The following is an 11,995-nucleotide window of genomic DNA, read 5'->3' as shown; positions in this document are numbered from 1 at the left end:
CCTCCAACTCCAACTCCACCCTCCAACTCCACCCTCCAACTCCAACTCCACCCTCCAACTCCACCCTCCAACTCCACCCTCCAACTTCACCCTCCAACTCCACCCTCCAACTCCATCCTCCAACTCCAGCCTCCAACTCCAACTCCACCCTCCAACTCTACACTCCAACTCCACACGCCATCTCTAACTGCACCCTCCAACTCGAACTCCACCTTCCAACTCCACCCTCCAACTCCAACTCCAACTCCACTCTCCAACTCAAACTCTACCCTTCAACTCCACGCCCCAACTCCAACTTCCAACTCCACCCTTCAACTCCACCCTTCAACTCCACCCTTCAGCTCCACCCTTCAACTCCACCCTTCAACTCCACCCTTCAACTCCACCCTCCAACTCCACCCTCCAACTCCAACTCTACCCTCCATGTCCACCCTCCAACTCCACCCTCCAAGTCCACCCTCCAACTCCAACTCCACCCTCCAATTCCAATTCCACCCTTCAACTCCACCCTCCAACTCCACCCTCCATTTCCACCCTCCACCCTCCAACTCCACCCTCCAAATCCAACTCCACCCTCCAACTCCACCCTCCAAATCCAACTCCACCCTCCAACTCCACCCTCCAACTCTAACTCCACCCTCCAACTCTACCCTCCAACTCCAAGTCCACCCTCCAACTCCAACACCACCCCCACTCCACCCTCCAACTCCACCCTCCAACTCTAACTTCACCCTCCAACTCCACCCTCCAACTACAACTTCACCCTCCAACTCCAACTCCACCCTCCAACTTCAACTCCACCCTCCAACTCCACCCTCAAACTCCATCCTCCAGCTCCACCCTCCAACTCCAACTCCACCCTCCAACTCCACCCTCCACCCTCCAACTCCACCCTCCACCCTCCAACTCCAACCTCCATCTCCACCCTCCAACTCCACCCTCCAACTCCAACTCCACCCTCCAACTCCAACTCCATCCTCCAACTCCACCCTCCAACTCCAACTCCACCCTCCAACTCCACCCTCCAACTCCAATTCCACCCTCCAACTCCACCTTCCAACTCCAACTCTACGCTCCATGTCCACCCTCCAACTCCACTCTCCGACTCCAACTCCGCCCTCCAACTCCACCCTCCAACTCCCCCCTGCAATTCCAATTCCACCCTCCAACTCCACCCTTCATTTCCACCCTTCACCCTCCAACTCCACCCTCCAACTCCACCCTCCAACTCCAACTCCACCCTCCAAGTCCACCCTCCAACTCCACCCTCCAACTCCACCCTCTAACTTCACCCTCCAACTTCACCCTCCAACTCCAAATCCACCCTCCAACTACACCTCCACCCTCCAACTCCACCCTCCAACTCCAACTCCACCCTCCAACTCCAACTCCACCCTCCAACTCCACCCTCCAACTTCACCCTCCAACTCCACCCTCCAACTCCATCCTCCAACTCCAACTCCACCCCCAACTCTACACTCCAACTCCAACTCCACACGCCATCTCTAACTGCACCCTCCAACTCCAACTCCACCCTCCAACTCCACCCTCCAACTCCAACTCCACTCTCCAACTCAAACTCTACCCTTCAACTCCACGCTCCAACTCCAACCTCCAACTCCAACTCCACCCTTCAACTCCACCCTTCAACTCCACCCTCCAACTCCACCCTCCAACCCCACCCTCCAACTCCACCCTCCAACTCCAACTCCACCCTCCAACTACACCTCCACCCTCCAACTACACCTCCACCCTCCAACTCCACCCTCCAACTCCAACTCCACCCTCCAACTCCAACTCCACCCTCCAACTCCAACTCCACCCTCCAACTTCACCCTCCAACTCCACCCTCCAACTCCACCCTCCAACTCCATCCTCCAACTCCAGCCTCCAACTCCAACTCCACCCTCCAACTCCACCCTCCAACTCCACCCTCCAACTTCACCCTCCAACTCCACCCTCCAACTCCATCCTCCAACTCCAACTCCACCCCCAACTCTACACTCCAACTCCAACTCCACACGCCATCTCTAACTGCACCCTCCAACTCCACCCTCCAACTCCACCCTCCAACTCCAACTCCACTCTCCAACTCAAACTCCACCCTTAAACTCCACGCTCCAACTCCAACCTCCAACTCCAACTCCACCCTTCAACTCCACCCTTCAACTCCACCCTCCAACTCCACCCTCCAACTCCACCCTCCAACTCCAACTCTACCCTCCATGTTCACCCTCCAACTCCACCCTCCAAGTCCACCCTCCAACTCCAACTCCACCTTCCAATTCCAATTCCACCCTTCAACTCCACCCTCCAACTCCACCCTCCATTTCCACCCTCCAACTCCACCCTCCAACTCCACCCTCCAAATCCAACTCCACCCTCCAACTCCACCCTCCAACTCTAACTCCACCCTCCAAGTCCACCCTCCAACTCCAACTCCACCCTCCAACTCCACCCTCCAACTCTAACTTCACCCTCCAACTCCACCCTCCAACTCCACCCTCCAACTACAACTTCACCCTCCAACTCCAACTCCACCCTTCAACTTCAACTCCACCCTCCAACTCCACCCTCAAACTCCACCCTCCAACTCCACCCTCCAACTCCACCCTCCAACTCCAACTCCACCCTCCAACTCTGCCCTCCAATTCCACCCTCCAACTCCACCCTCCAACTCCACCCTCCAACTCCACCCTCCAACTCCACCCTCCAACTCCACCCTCCAACTCCACCCTTCAACTCCACACTCCAACTCCAACCTCCAACTCCAACTGCACCCTCCAACTCCACCCTCCAACTCCAACTTCACCCTCCAACTACAACTCCACCCTCCAACTCCACTCTCCAACTTCAACTCTACCCTCCAACTCCAACTCCACCCTCCAACTCCAACTCTACCCTCCAACTCAACCCTCCAACTCCACCCTCCAACTCAACCCTCAAACTCCACCCTCCAACTCCACCCTCCAACTCCACCCTCCAACTCCACCCTCTGACTCCAACTCCACCCTCCAACTCCACCCTCCAACTCCACCCTCCAACTCCAACTCCACCGTCCAACTCCACCCTCCAACTCCACCCTGCAGCTCCAACCTCCAACTCCAACTCCACCCTCCAACTCCACCCTCCAACTCCACCCTCCAACTCCACCCTCCAACTCCAACTCCACCCTCCAACTCCGCCCTCCAATTCCACCCTCCAACTCCACCCTCCAACTCCACCCTCCAACTCCACCCTCCAACTCCACCCTTCAACTCCACACTCCAACTCCAACCTCCAACTCCAACTGCACCCTCCAACTCCACCCTCCAACTCCAACTTCACCCTCCAACTACAACTCCACCCTCCAACTCCACTCTCCAACTCCAACTCCACCCTCCAACTCCAACTCCACCCTCCAACTCCAACTCCACCCTCCAACTCCAACTCTACCCTCCAACTCCACCCTCCAACTCAACCCTCAAACTCCACCCTCCAACTCCAACTCCACCGTCCAACTCCACCCTCCAACACCACCCTGCAGCTCCAACCTCCAACTTCACCCTCCAACTCCAACCTCCAACTTCAACTCCACCCTCCAACTCCACACTCCAACTCCAACTCCGCCCTCCAACTCCACCCTCCAACTCCACCCTCCAACTCCACCCTCCAGCTCCACCCTCCAGCTCCACCCTCCAACTACAACTCCACCCTCCAACTTCACTTCCACCCTCCAACTCCACCCTCCAACTCCACCCTCCAACTCCACCCTCCAACTCCAACTCAACCCTCCAACTCCACACTCCAACTCCACACTCCAACTCCAACTCCACCCTCCAACTCCACCCTCCAACTCCACCCTCCAACTACAACTCCACCCTCAAACTCCAACCTCCAACTCCACCCTCTGACTCCAACTCTACCCTCCAACTCCACGCTCCAACTCAACCCTCAACCTCCACCCTCCAACTCCAACTCTAGCGTCCAACTCCACCCTCCAACTCCACCCTCCAACTCTACCCTGCAGCTCCACCCTCCTACTCCAACTCCACCCTCCACCTTCCACCTCCACCCTACAACTCCACTCTCCAGCTCTACCCTCCAACTCCACCCTCCATCACTGAGGAACACCACCACATCACTCAGGGACACCACCACATCACTCAGGGGCACGACCACATCACTCAGGGGCACCTCTCCGGGGCACCACCACATTACTCAGGGGCACCACCACATTACTCAGGGGCACCACCACATCACTCAGGGGCACCACCACATCACTCGGGGACACCACCACATCACTCGGGGACACCACCACATCACTCGGGGACACCACCACATCACTCAGGGACACCACCACATCACGTTGGGGCACCACCACATCACTCTTGGGCACCACCACATCACTCTGGGACACCACCACATCACTAAGCCCAACCACATCATCACTCAGCACCACAACAGCACTGTCCTTGCCTGCTACCAACAAGCATTGCCATAGCCAATAGGACTGGCATTAGTAAAGTGTAAGCTATTGGCTGTGAATAACGATGCTATTAATTTATATATTTTCAAAGCCAACACATATTTTTAAAAAGTGTCATTTACAATACCAATAGCTCATAGGTGCCAAGGTTTCAGATTGCCATGTGTGACATTTTAATATGTTAAGTGTTATTGTGAGTGACATTTCAATAAGCATGAGTGACACTTTCTAGAGAGCAAAATGAGGCAATGAAGACAAGAGAAACATATATATATATCACAAATTACAACCATTTGTGCATTGAGAATCTCTACTACAACTCAATGCAGACAAACGGTAGAAAGGCACAGGGAACCCACACTAAAATGTAGAGACACCGAAATGGGGCATAAAGGTTGTTGGACTTGGCCTTTTTTCCCCCAAACTTTTTCGCTTTTGACCCCCTTACCTAGGATGTCTCCCCCATGGGATTAAACCTGTATAGGCCATGAGTGGTGTGAGACACCTTGTTGAAAATGTAAAATTACATGTTGTTAAATGGTGTACAGAAAATATCCCCCATTTTAAAAATGTACCTGACTGAAATGTATTGAATGTAAAATGGATGCCATGGCCATGGGTTTTGCCACTGGACTGCCATAGGTCAGCGGTCTAGATAATATTACCCAGCTACCCCTAGCTTTTGGAGGGAAAGCCTGGCACCCAGGGTGCTCACCCCCTCCCCTAGAACCAGTTTAGGCTAGATGTGCCAACATTCTAGAAGGTCCTGGCACTGCCTGGGAGGAGGGTATAAATAGGGAGAAGTGACACCAGAGAGTCAGTCAGCGCGGGGACAAAGAAGAGAGGGGACCTGCTGTGAGGTGCTACCGCCACATGGGCCTGTGAGCTGGGCCCTGCACCCCTATGAACCCCCCCTCTACTGTCCCCATGGGCCCCTGATAAGGGAGGGCCCCTACCCAGGTCCCAGACACTGTGGGACCTTGAACTACGCCAGCGCTGAGAGAAAGAGGTGCCCAGAAGAGGAGGAATGCTGTGGGCCTGAGCCCCCCAGGAGGTGAGGAGTGTGCCCCTGGGGCTGGCTGTGGAACTGTTCGCCCCTTCCCTCAATGAGGTGCGCCTGTCAGACGCTGTCTGGGGAGGTCGGTGCCCCCAGGAAGTTGTGGCCCCTCTGGAGGCAGTGGGCTGGGAGGATTGCGCCCTGCTGGAGGAACTGTGCCCTTTGTGTCTCAGGACCCTGGAAGTTGAGGAGCCCTGAGCGCTAGAAGATCGCAAAGCGCCCCCCTGCCAGTGATAGCGCTGTGCCTGCTGTGTGGCCTGAGGAGGTTTGTGACTGAACAGCGCTGAGGGAGCTTACCCCTTGTGGTGGCGCACGCTCTGCGTGAGGAGAAACTGACCAGAAGGGAGCCTACCCCTCATTGCTGTCCTCTGTGAAAGCGCTGGGTCCTTGGACTGTTGATACCCCCCTAGTGCTTGTGGCCCTGAGAGCTGTATGAGCAGCGAGGGAGGAGCGGTGCGCTGTGAATAGCGCCATTTACTGTGGAGACTGTGGCAGCTTGTGAATAGCGCCGTTGTGGAGGCGCGCTTTGGCTAATAAAAATAGTTAATTAAAAAGGGAGCCTACCCCTTGTACCGCCGATTTCACCGCCGCAGCCCGGCGCTGCGAGGAGACCTTCCCCCGCTGTGTGGCGCATCGTTGCAGCGACCCCCGGTGTCAGGAGGGGGCCGCCGAAGTGGAGAGAGGGCCGCGCTAGGCCCTGAGGCCGCTGTCTCCTGCCTCATGTGACAGGGGCCTGACCGCGTCATCGGCCCGCCCCCGCCGCGCACTGATTGGCCTGCGCGACCGTGAGCCAGAAAGGCCACGCAGGGATTGGCTGCCGGCCGGGCAGCCAGAGAAGAGGAGCCGTTCTCAAGCCCCGGGTCCCTGTGAGGAAGGGGGGGACCCGGGTGAAGCGCCTGTGCGGGGCCCCCGTGGACGAGGGGGAACCCCGATAGGAAGAGACCGGAGCGGGAGCCCACCCCGCCGGTCGGTGCCCGCAGAGGCCGCCGCTGAAGAGAGAGAGAGGGAGGGGGCATCGAGGTACAGGATTGGTACCTGCCCCTCCCCGAGTCCACCGAAGAAGTCCCCGCAGGCCTGCGAGAGAAGCCGTGAGAGCTAGAGGAGTGCTGGGGGTCGGCAGGGCTCTCATGAGGAGCGGAGAGCCCTGCGCGGGTAGTGGCTGCTGCTGACGCTGCGGGAGTGAGCGGCCTGACGTCCCGGTAGGGAGTGATCCTTGTAGCCCTTCTGGGAGATCCTGTGTGGACGAGGGAGCCCCGATTGGGCCGCCGGGAGGCCGTATTGAACCCCCCGGGCCCCGGTGAGGAGGAGGGGCCCGGGTGACGCCGCAGTGAGGGAGAGCCCCGAGTGTTGCGGCCAGAGATCAGGGAGTGCTGCACGGAGAGGGCCTCGAGGCACATTGCCGGTGTCTGCCCCCTCCGCCTTGAAACCCAGGGAAGCCCCGCACCAGCCACTGAGGAGAGTGAGCCCTGCATGGGAAGAGGGGTTATCTCCTGGACCGCCGGTGAGTGGGGCCTTAATTAAACTGTGTGGGGAGTGGAGAGGGCAACGGGGCACAGGGTCGGTGCTCGCCCCACCCCTCTTCTGTTGGAAACTGGGTAACACCCCCCGAGGACCCGGAGGGACTCCCCGCTGTTAGTAGTCGGCCGAGACTAATTGTCCCTACAGTGGACCTGTCTATTTGGGGAGTTGGGTTGTGCTTCTACCCCTGCTGAACCGCCCCCTCTGTTTACATCGCAGGTGATGGTGCCCTACGGCAATGCAGCTTTGGTATGGTGTCCCCTGCTGGTATGATAAGATCCATGCATTTATGGTGATGGGGGACCAATGATAATGTGCTGTGATGACATGCCCAGTGTTACGCCTAAGCTAGGGGATTGATGCCCAGGTGCAGTGGGATTCAAGCCTGGTTCATATGTTATTGATGCCAATGCACTACCTGATGTTTGTGTTGCAGGTTGGGGGTTAAGGAGTCATGTTCCCCAGGTCTTTTCCCTAAGGCTATAACACTGGGGTTCTGCATGCCCTGTAGATCTTGCAAAGGTGGCTTACTAGTCCTATGGTTATACCCACCTGCTAGTGGATGCTGGGATGCCATGAGGTCTTTCCTTACAGGGGTTATGCAGGATGTTACCTTTTGTAATTACAGCCTACTACCAAGGATGAAGGCCTGAGCTGGCCCTCCCTGACGCGTAGTTCCCTAGGTGGAGGGGGGAAGAAACCTTATGTTTTATTACAGGTGTTCCTGCCTGATGTTAATGCCGGGTGATTCCTAATCTTTTTGTAGGAGTCGCCAATGCCAGCTATTCTGGGTTCTTACCCCTAATGTTTGATTACATGCTTAATGGGCGTACACGCCAAATGAATTTGTCCCTTACATAGATGTCATTGATGATATGTGCCAAGTGCTAACCTTTTTATATTTCAGCTAGACACTATGGACTATGGACTCAACCCTTTTTGTCCCATGTAAATAATCCCCCACTGAAATACTTGGCTTGGGAGCCAGTTGGCGCCTTGTTGTGATTACCAGTGTATTTTTCCTTTTTACCTTACAGGTTGGAGATATCACTAAACTTCTTCTTTTCCAACCAAAGGTGGAGTTGCGTCTCTTTTGTAGTGTGCCTGGTGTGTCGTCTGTGGATACTGCGTGAATGCTTCACATGTCCTCGAAGTTTGGCCTGCCCGCTTGATGCCATGCTACCCCCTTGGAGATTTGGGTAACCCCCATTTCTTACAAAGGTGAATTGGCACTTATAATTATAAACACAGAGCAGAAAGACAGAAACTGAAACTTAGAGAAACTAGAGACCGAAATACGGGTAAAATGCTTTAAAAGTTAATTTGACCTTGTGTAATGTAACTTGTGCTCATGTCAAGTGCACAAAGGCTCAATTCAAATGCACTGCTGTAATTCAAGGCAGTGTTTACCTGCAGAGACCTATGGCATTTTGGTAAGGGCTTCGACTTGAGCTCTAACTCTTTTGCTCACTCCACGCTCGGCATGCAAGACACCGTTCACTGCAGTGTTCACACGACACATTTCCTTCTAGTTTGTCACGTGTTCAGCGACACATACCACATCAAGGCGCAAAAGTGAAGTCTTTCAGAGATACTTAGGATATTTATGCAACAAACATAGCGCATCAGGTGCTCTGCATTACTAAGACGTTTTAAGGGTGCGTAGAGTGCGTTCTACCTATGCAGGCAACACATTACTCCAAAAGTGGTGTGTAACCATTCATAAAGATATTGAAACACGCCTGTCTTGGCCGAGCTCTATCTGTTGTGCATTTTTTTTCTGAATTCAGCTGTGGACGTTATCTTTTGCCCATGCTGAATAATTATTTCAATGACCTTTGACTTTCCTTTCAATCTGCCGGTGTGTGTGTGTTAGTCTGAAGTGAAGTCTGTGTGTGGCTGGGTGGTAGTAGGGATGACGGGGGTCGTAATGTGTGCGTGGAATTTGAAGGAAGCCAGGCAAGGCAAGCCAAAGCACATTTTGAACTTTATTGCCGATTTTCACTTATGCCCGTGACTTTAGGGCCAGGCTCACACTTACTTACTTGAATTTAGTTGCAGAGATGGCCCACCTGCGGCCAGGAAGAACAGCTCCATTTCCTTATACGTGCCGGATACCTGGTTTGCTTCTCTCTGTGCCGGCAGCCCACACCATGCACGCTCGGGTTGCGGGGCCAGCTCTGCTGCAGTCAGGGGTCATGGTTCTCCCTCTGAGGCCTCAAATTAACTACCAGGCCTCCGTAGTGAGAGTCCGATGGCCGCACTGTTCATTGAATCTGTCAGCCACGAATCGGTGATGGGTCCGTCTAGGTTGTTGGTTCGGTGTAGATCGCGACGCAAGCTCATCAGCGGCAGCCTGCCAACAGATAATTCTGAATCCTCTAACTTCTGTTCTGCCTCTGTCCCCATGCTTACTGGGCTGGCTGGCATGACTCTCTTTACCGGTGAGGACCAGCCCTCTCACCGGACCGCGGTATTCTGATTGCATACATTGCAAGAGGGCCCTGTCCCTCGCCCAGTACCCTCGAGTTCACCGGCCCCGGTTGCTCTGGAATAAAATTGCCGGCGGGTGGCATGATTCCCACTATTAGTTCCTGTCCTGTCGTCCCAGCGTGGGGGCCTGACTGTAGGAGGGCAGGGCAGAGGGGCGAACAGCAATGTGTGGTGTGATCCAGCACGGCCAGGCCCGCAAAACAGTCAGGCTGTGCAAGATGACGACGAGCAAGTTAGCAGCAGAGGCCTCATCCAACAGAACTTCGCGCGCTGATTGGAGGACGTGTGATGTCACATCCTTGCGGCACTACGGCCAGTCTGAGACTGTTGCTCAGCCCCGTGGCACCAGCGGAAATCAAATAGATACATTTGTAGCTGCACTGACTGTAATGTGCGTTCTGTGACAGCTGAGACTACGGCATTATGCGTGACAACGCATTTCAGTGCGGTGATGCGGAGCACCACACTGAAATGCGTTAGCGTCACACCAGATCCGTGATACTTGGCAGGACTGATAGCTCACACTTTCCTAATGAGAGACCTATTGCATTGCAAATGCTTGTTAAATATTATTTAGAGTTTCCTGCGTGGAATATGACAAACTATACCACTTATAAAGACTGAAAATTTTTAATTCAATGTGTAGCTTTGAAATTCCCGAATATGTTCCCTTTACAAGAAACCATTGGCAACGCCAATAAATGGCTTAGTGCTCGCTCGTTATAATGAGCAACCTATATGCTTCGATAAGGTTTGTTTTATAGCCTATCATTAGCAGCACTGTAGTTTTGCGCTCCTGGTAACTGACAATTACGATATAGGTCAAAATATTCCACGGTGTGGTGAGTGTACAGTTGCTACGAGCCGTCGGATAGCCACGCGCACCCTCAAAGCAAGGTGTGTAAGTGTTAAGATAAAATATCCTGATCAAAGTGGTGCCTGATCTTAACATGGCCCCAGACGAGGCCGTGCCCCTAGCTCTGGTTGACTTGCGCAGACCGTGGTGGTCAATGTGGGTTCTGCCGAACGTGTCCCTTTTCTGTTTCTCGCTCCGGTTTCCGCTGCTGTTGGCGGGGAGGTGGCGTTGTCTTTGGCTCCGGAAGTCGTTGCCGTGCTTCAGGCTCCCCCGCCTTTACCCGTTCTGAGTTTGCTTCGTTCGGTGTGCGGTTAAGCGACGAAGAAAGGAGTCCCGACTGCCGCCATGAGCTTCCTGTTGTGAGTGCTGCACCTCTCATTATTATTGTAAAGGGTCGCGACCCCCTTCTCACTACAGCGCGTATGTGCGCGCCCCTCGCTCAGCGGGTGCATGGTCACCTGCACCAGCCAGTTCTAACTGTTAGAAACTCAATGTGTGAACACCTTGGGTGCTTTTTTGTGGGCCCTATGGTAGCTCTTTTTATGGCAACCTTGGACAGCAGGGATGTAGGAGGGGGTGGGAGCAACATTGTGGCGTTTGGGGGCTTTGTGCACTAGATGCCTACACTGGCATTGAGCAATTAACTCGTACCACTTTTTTGTTAGGTTCTTGTTTCTCTCTTATTTTGTCCTGTTTATGCCTTGAGATGAAACATGATTTACGACAGTATTATTTTTGGTGTTGGGTTTTAGTATTTAAACTATACTTACTGCCCTTGTTCACGATGACTCGACTAAGGATCTTTACGTGGCATCGTTCTAGAATTTTAAAGACTTTAAGTTTGTGACTAGAAACTAAGCTTGTTATGGATTCGTTCGTATATGTTATTGCTGTTTGTGACTAGTTTGAAACTATTGTTCCACCAACGGATCATGTCCTAAGAATGGTTCGTTCAAAAAGCACATTTGTTTATTAACCTATTCAGTCTGACAGCACTTCTAGCCTTTTAATAAAACATGCTGAAACTAGGTCTCGGGGAATCCTCGGAGTGACAGACGCAAATGCAACAACGTTTTATCGTCCCACCACATGACAGACACACACTTTATAGATCACTGAGAGGCCTGAAAATAATAACTCGCGCAGGACTAACCTACTGGGAATGTATCCAGGAATTCCAGGACTGAAATTACATTCCACTTTCTCTGACTCCGGACGTATACAGTGAGGCAATTTTTTGAAAAGTAAACATTCTCCTAGTGAAAGCAGTTCAGAACGGTGCCTGGGGCAGTCCTTGCGAAGACGCTGGCCTGCGGTGTCCCCTTGTGTATTCATCTGTCACGGCTGGGTGGGCGGCCAGGTGGACCATTGGGCGTCAGACCAAAAGCTCAAATGAGTTCTCCGATTCAGACCTAGTTAAATGTTGATATTTGCGAAGTGCAGAAAAATATGGCAGGGGTCGTGAACAATTGGAAGCCATCCTAACGTCTCTGGACGACTGTCAGCACCACGACCCTAAAACGTCCCAAAAAAACAACGCTGTGAGTGGCGGTTTTTTAAATAACATACGCCAGTGTCGTCTGCCCTACAAATGAGGAAGGAT

At 53.6% G+C, this 11,995-nt stretch overlaps 1 protein-coding gene across 1 annotated transcript in view; it reads left to right on the top strand.

Moving 5' to 3' along the window:
• The first annotated feature begins 10,568 nt into the window (after nt 1-10,568).
• The window catches only part of MOB1B (MOB kinase activator 1B), a 251,585-nt gene continuing 250,158 nt past the window's right edge, over nt 10,569-11,995 (top strand). Inside the window, exon 1 of the mRNA XM_086961765.1 lies at nt 10,569-10,751. Within this exon, the coding sequence (XP_086817891.1) occupies nt 10,738-10,751 (14 nt within the window). The 5' untranslated portion in view covers nt 10,569-10,737. The remainder of the gene's footprint in view (nt 10,752-11,995) is intronic.

This window comes from Lissotriton vulgaris, chromosome 3_1 (genome assembly GCF_964263255.1).
Source record: "Lissotriton vulgaris chromosome 3_1, aLisVul1.2, whole genome shotgun sequence".
Lineage (NCBI taxonomy): Eukaryota > Metazoa > Chordata > Amphibia > Caudata > Salamandridae > Lissotriton > Lissotriton vulgaris.
This window is presented reverse-complemented; position numbering and strand designations above follow the sequence as displayed.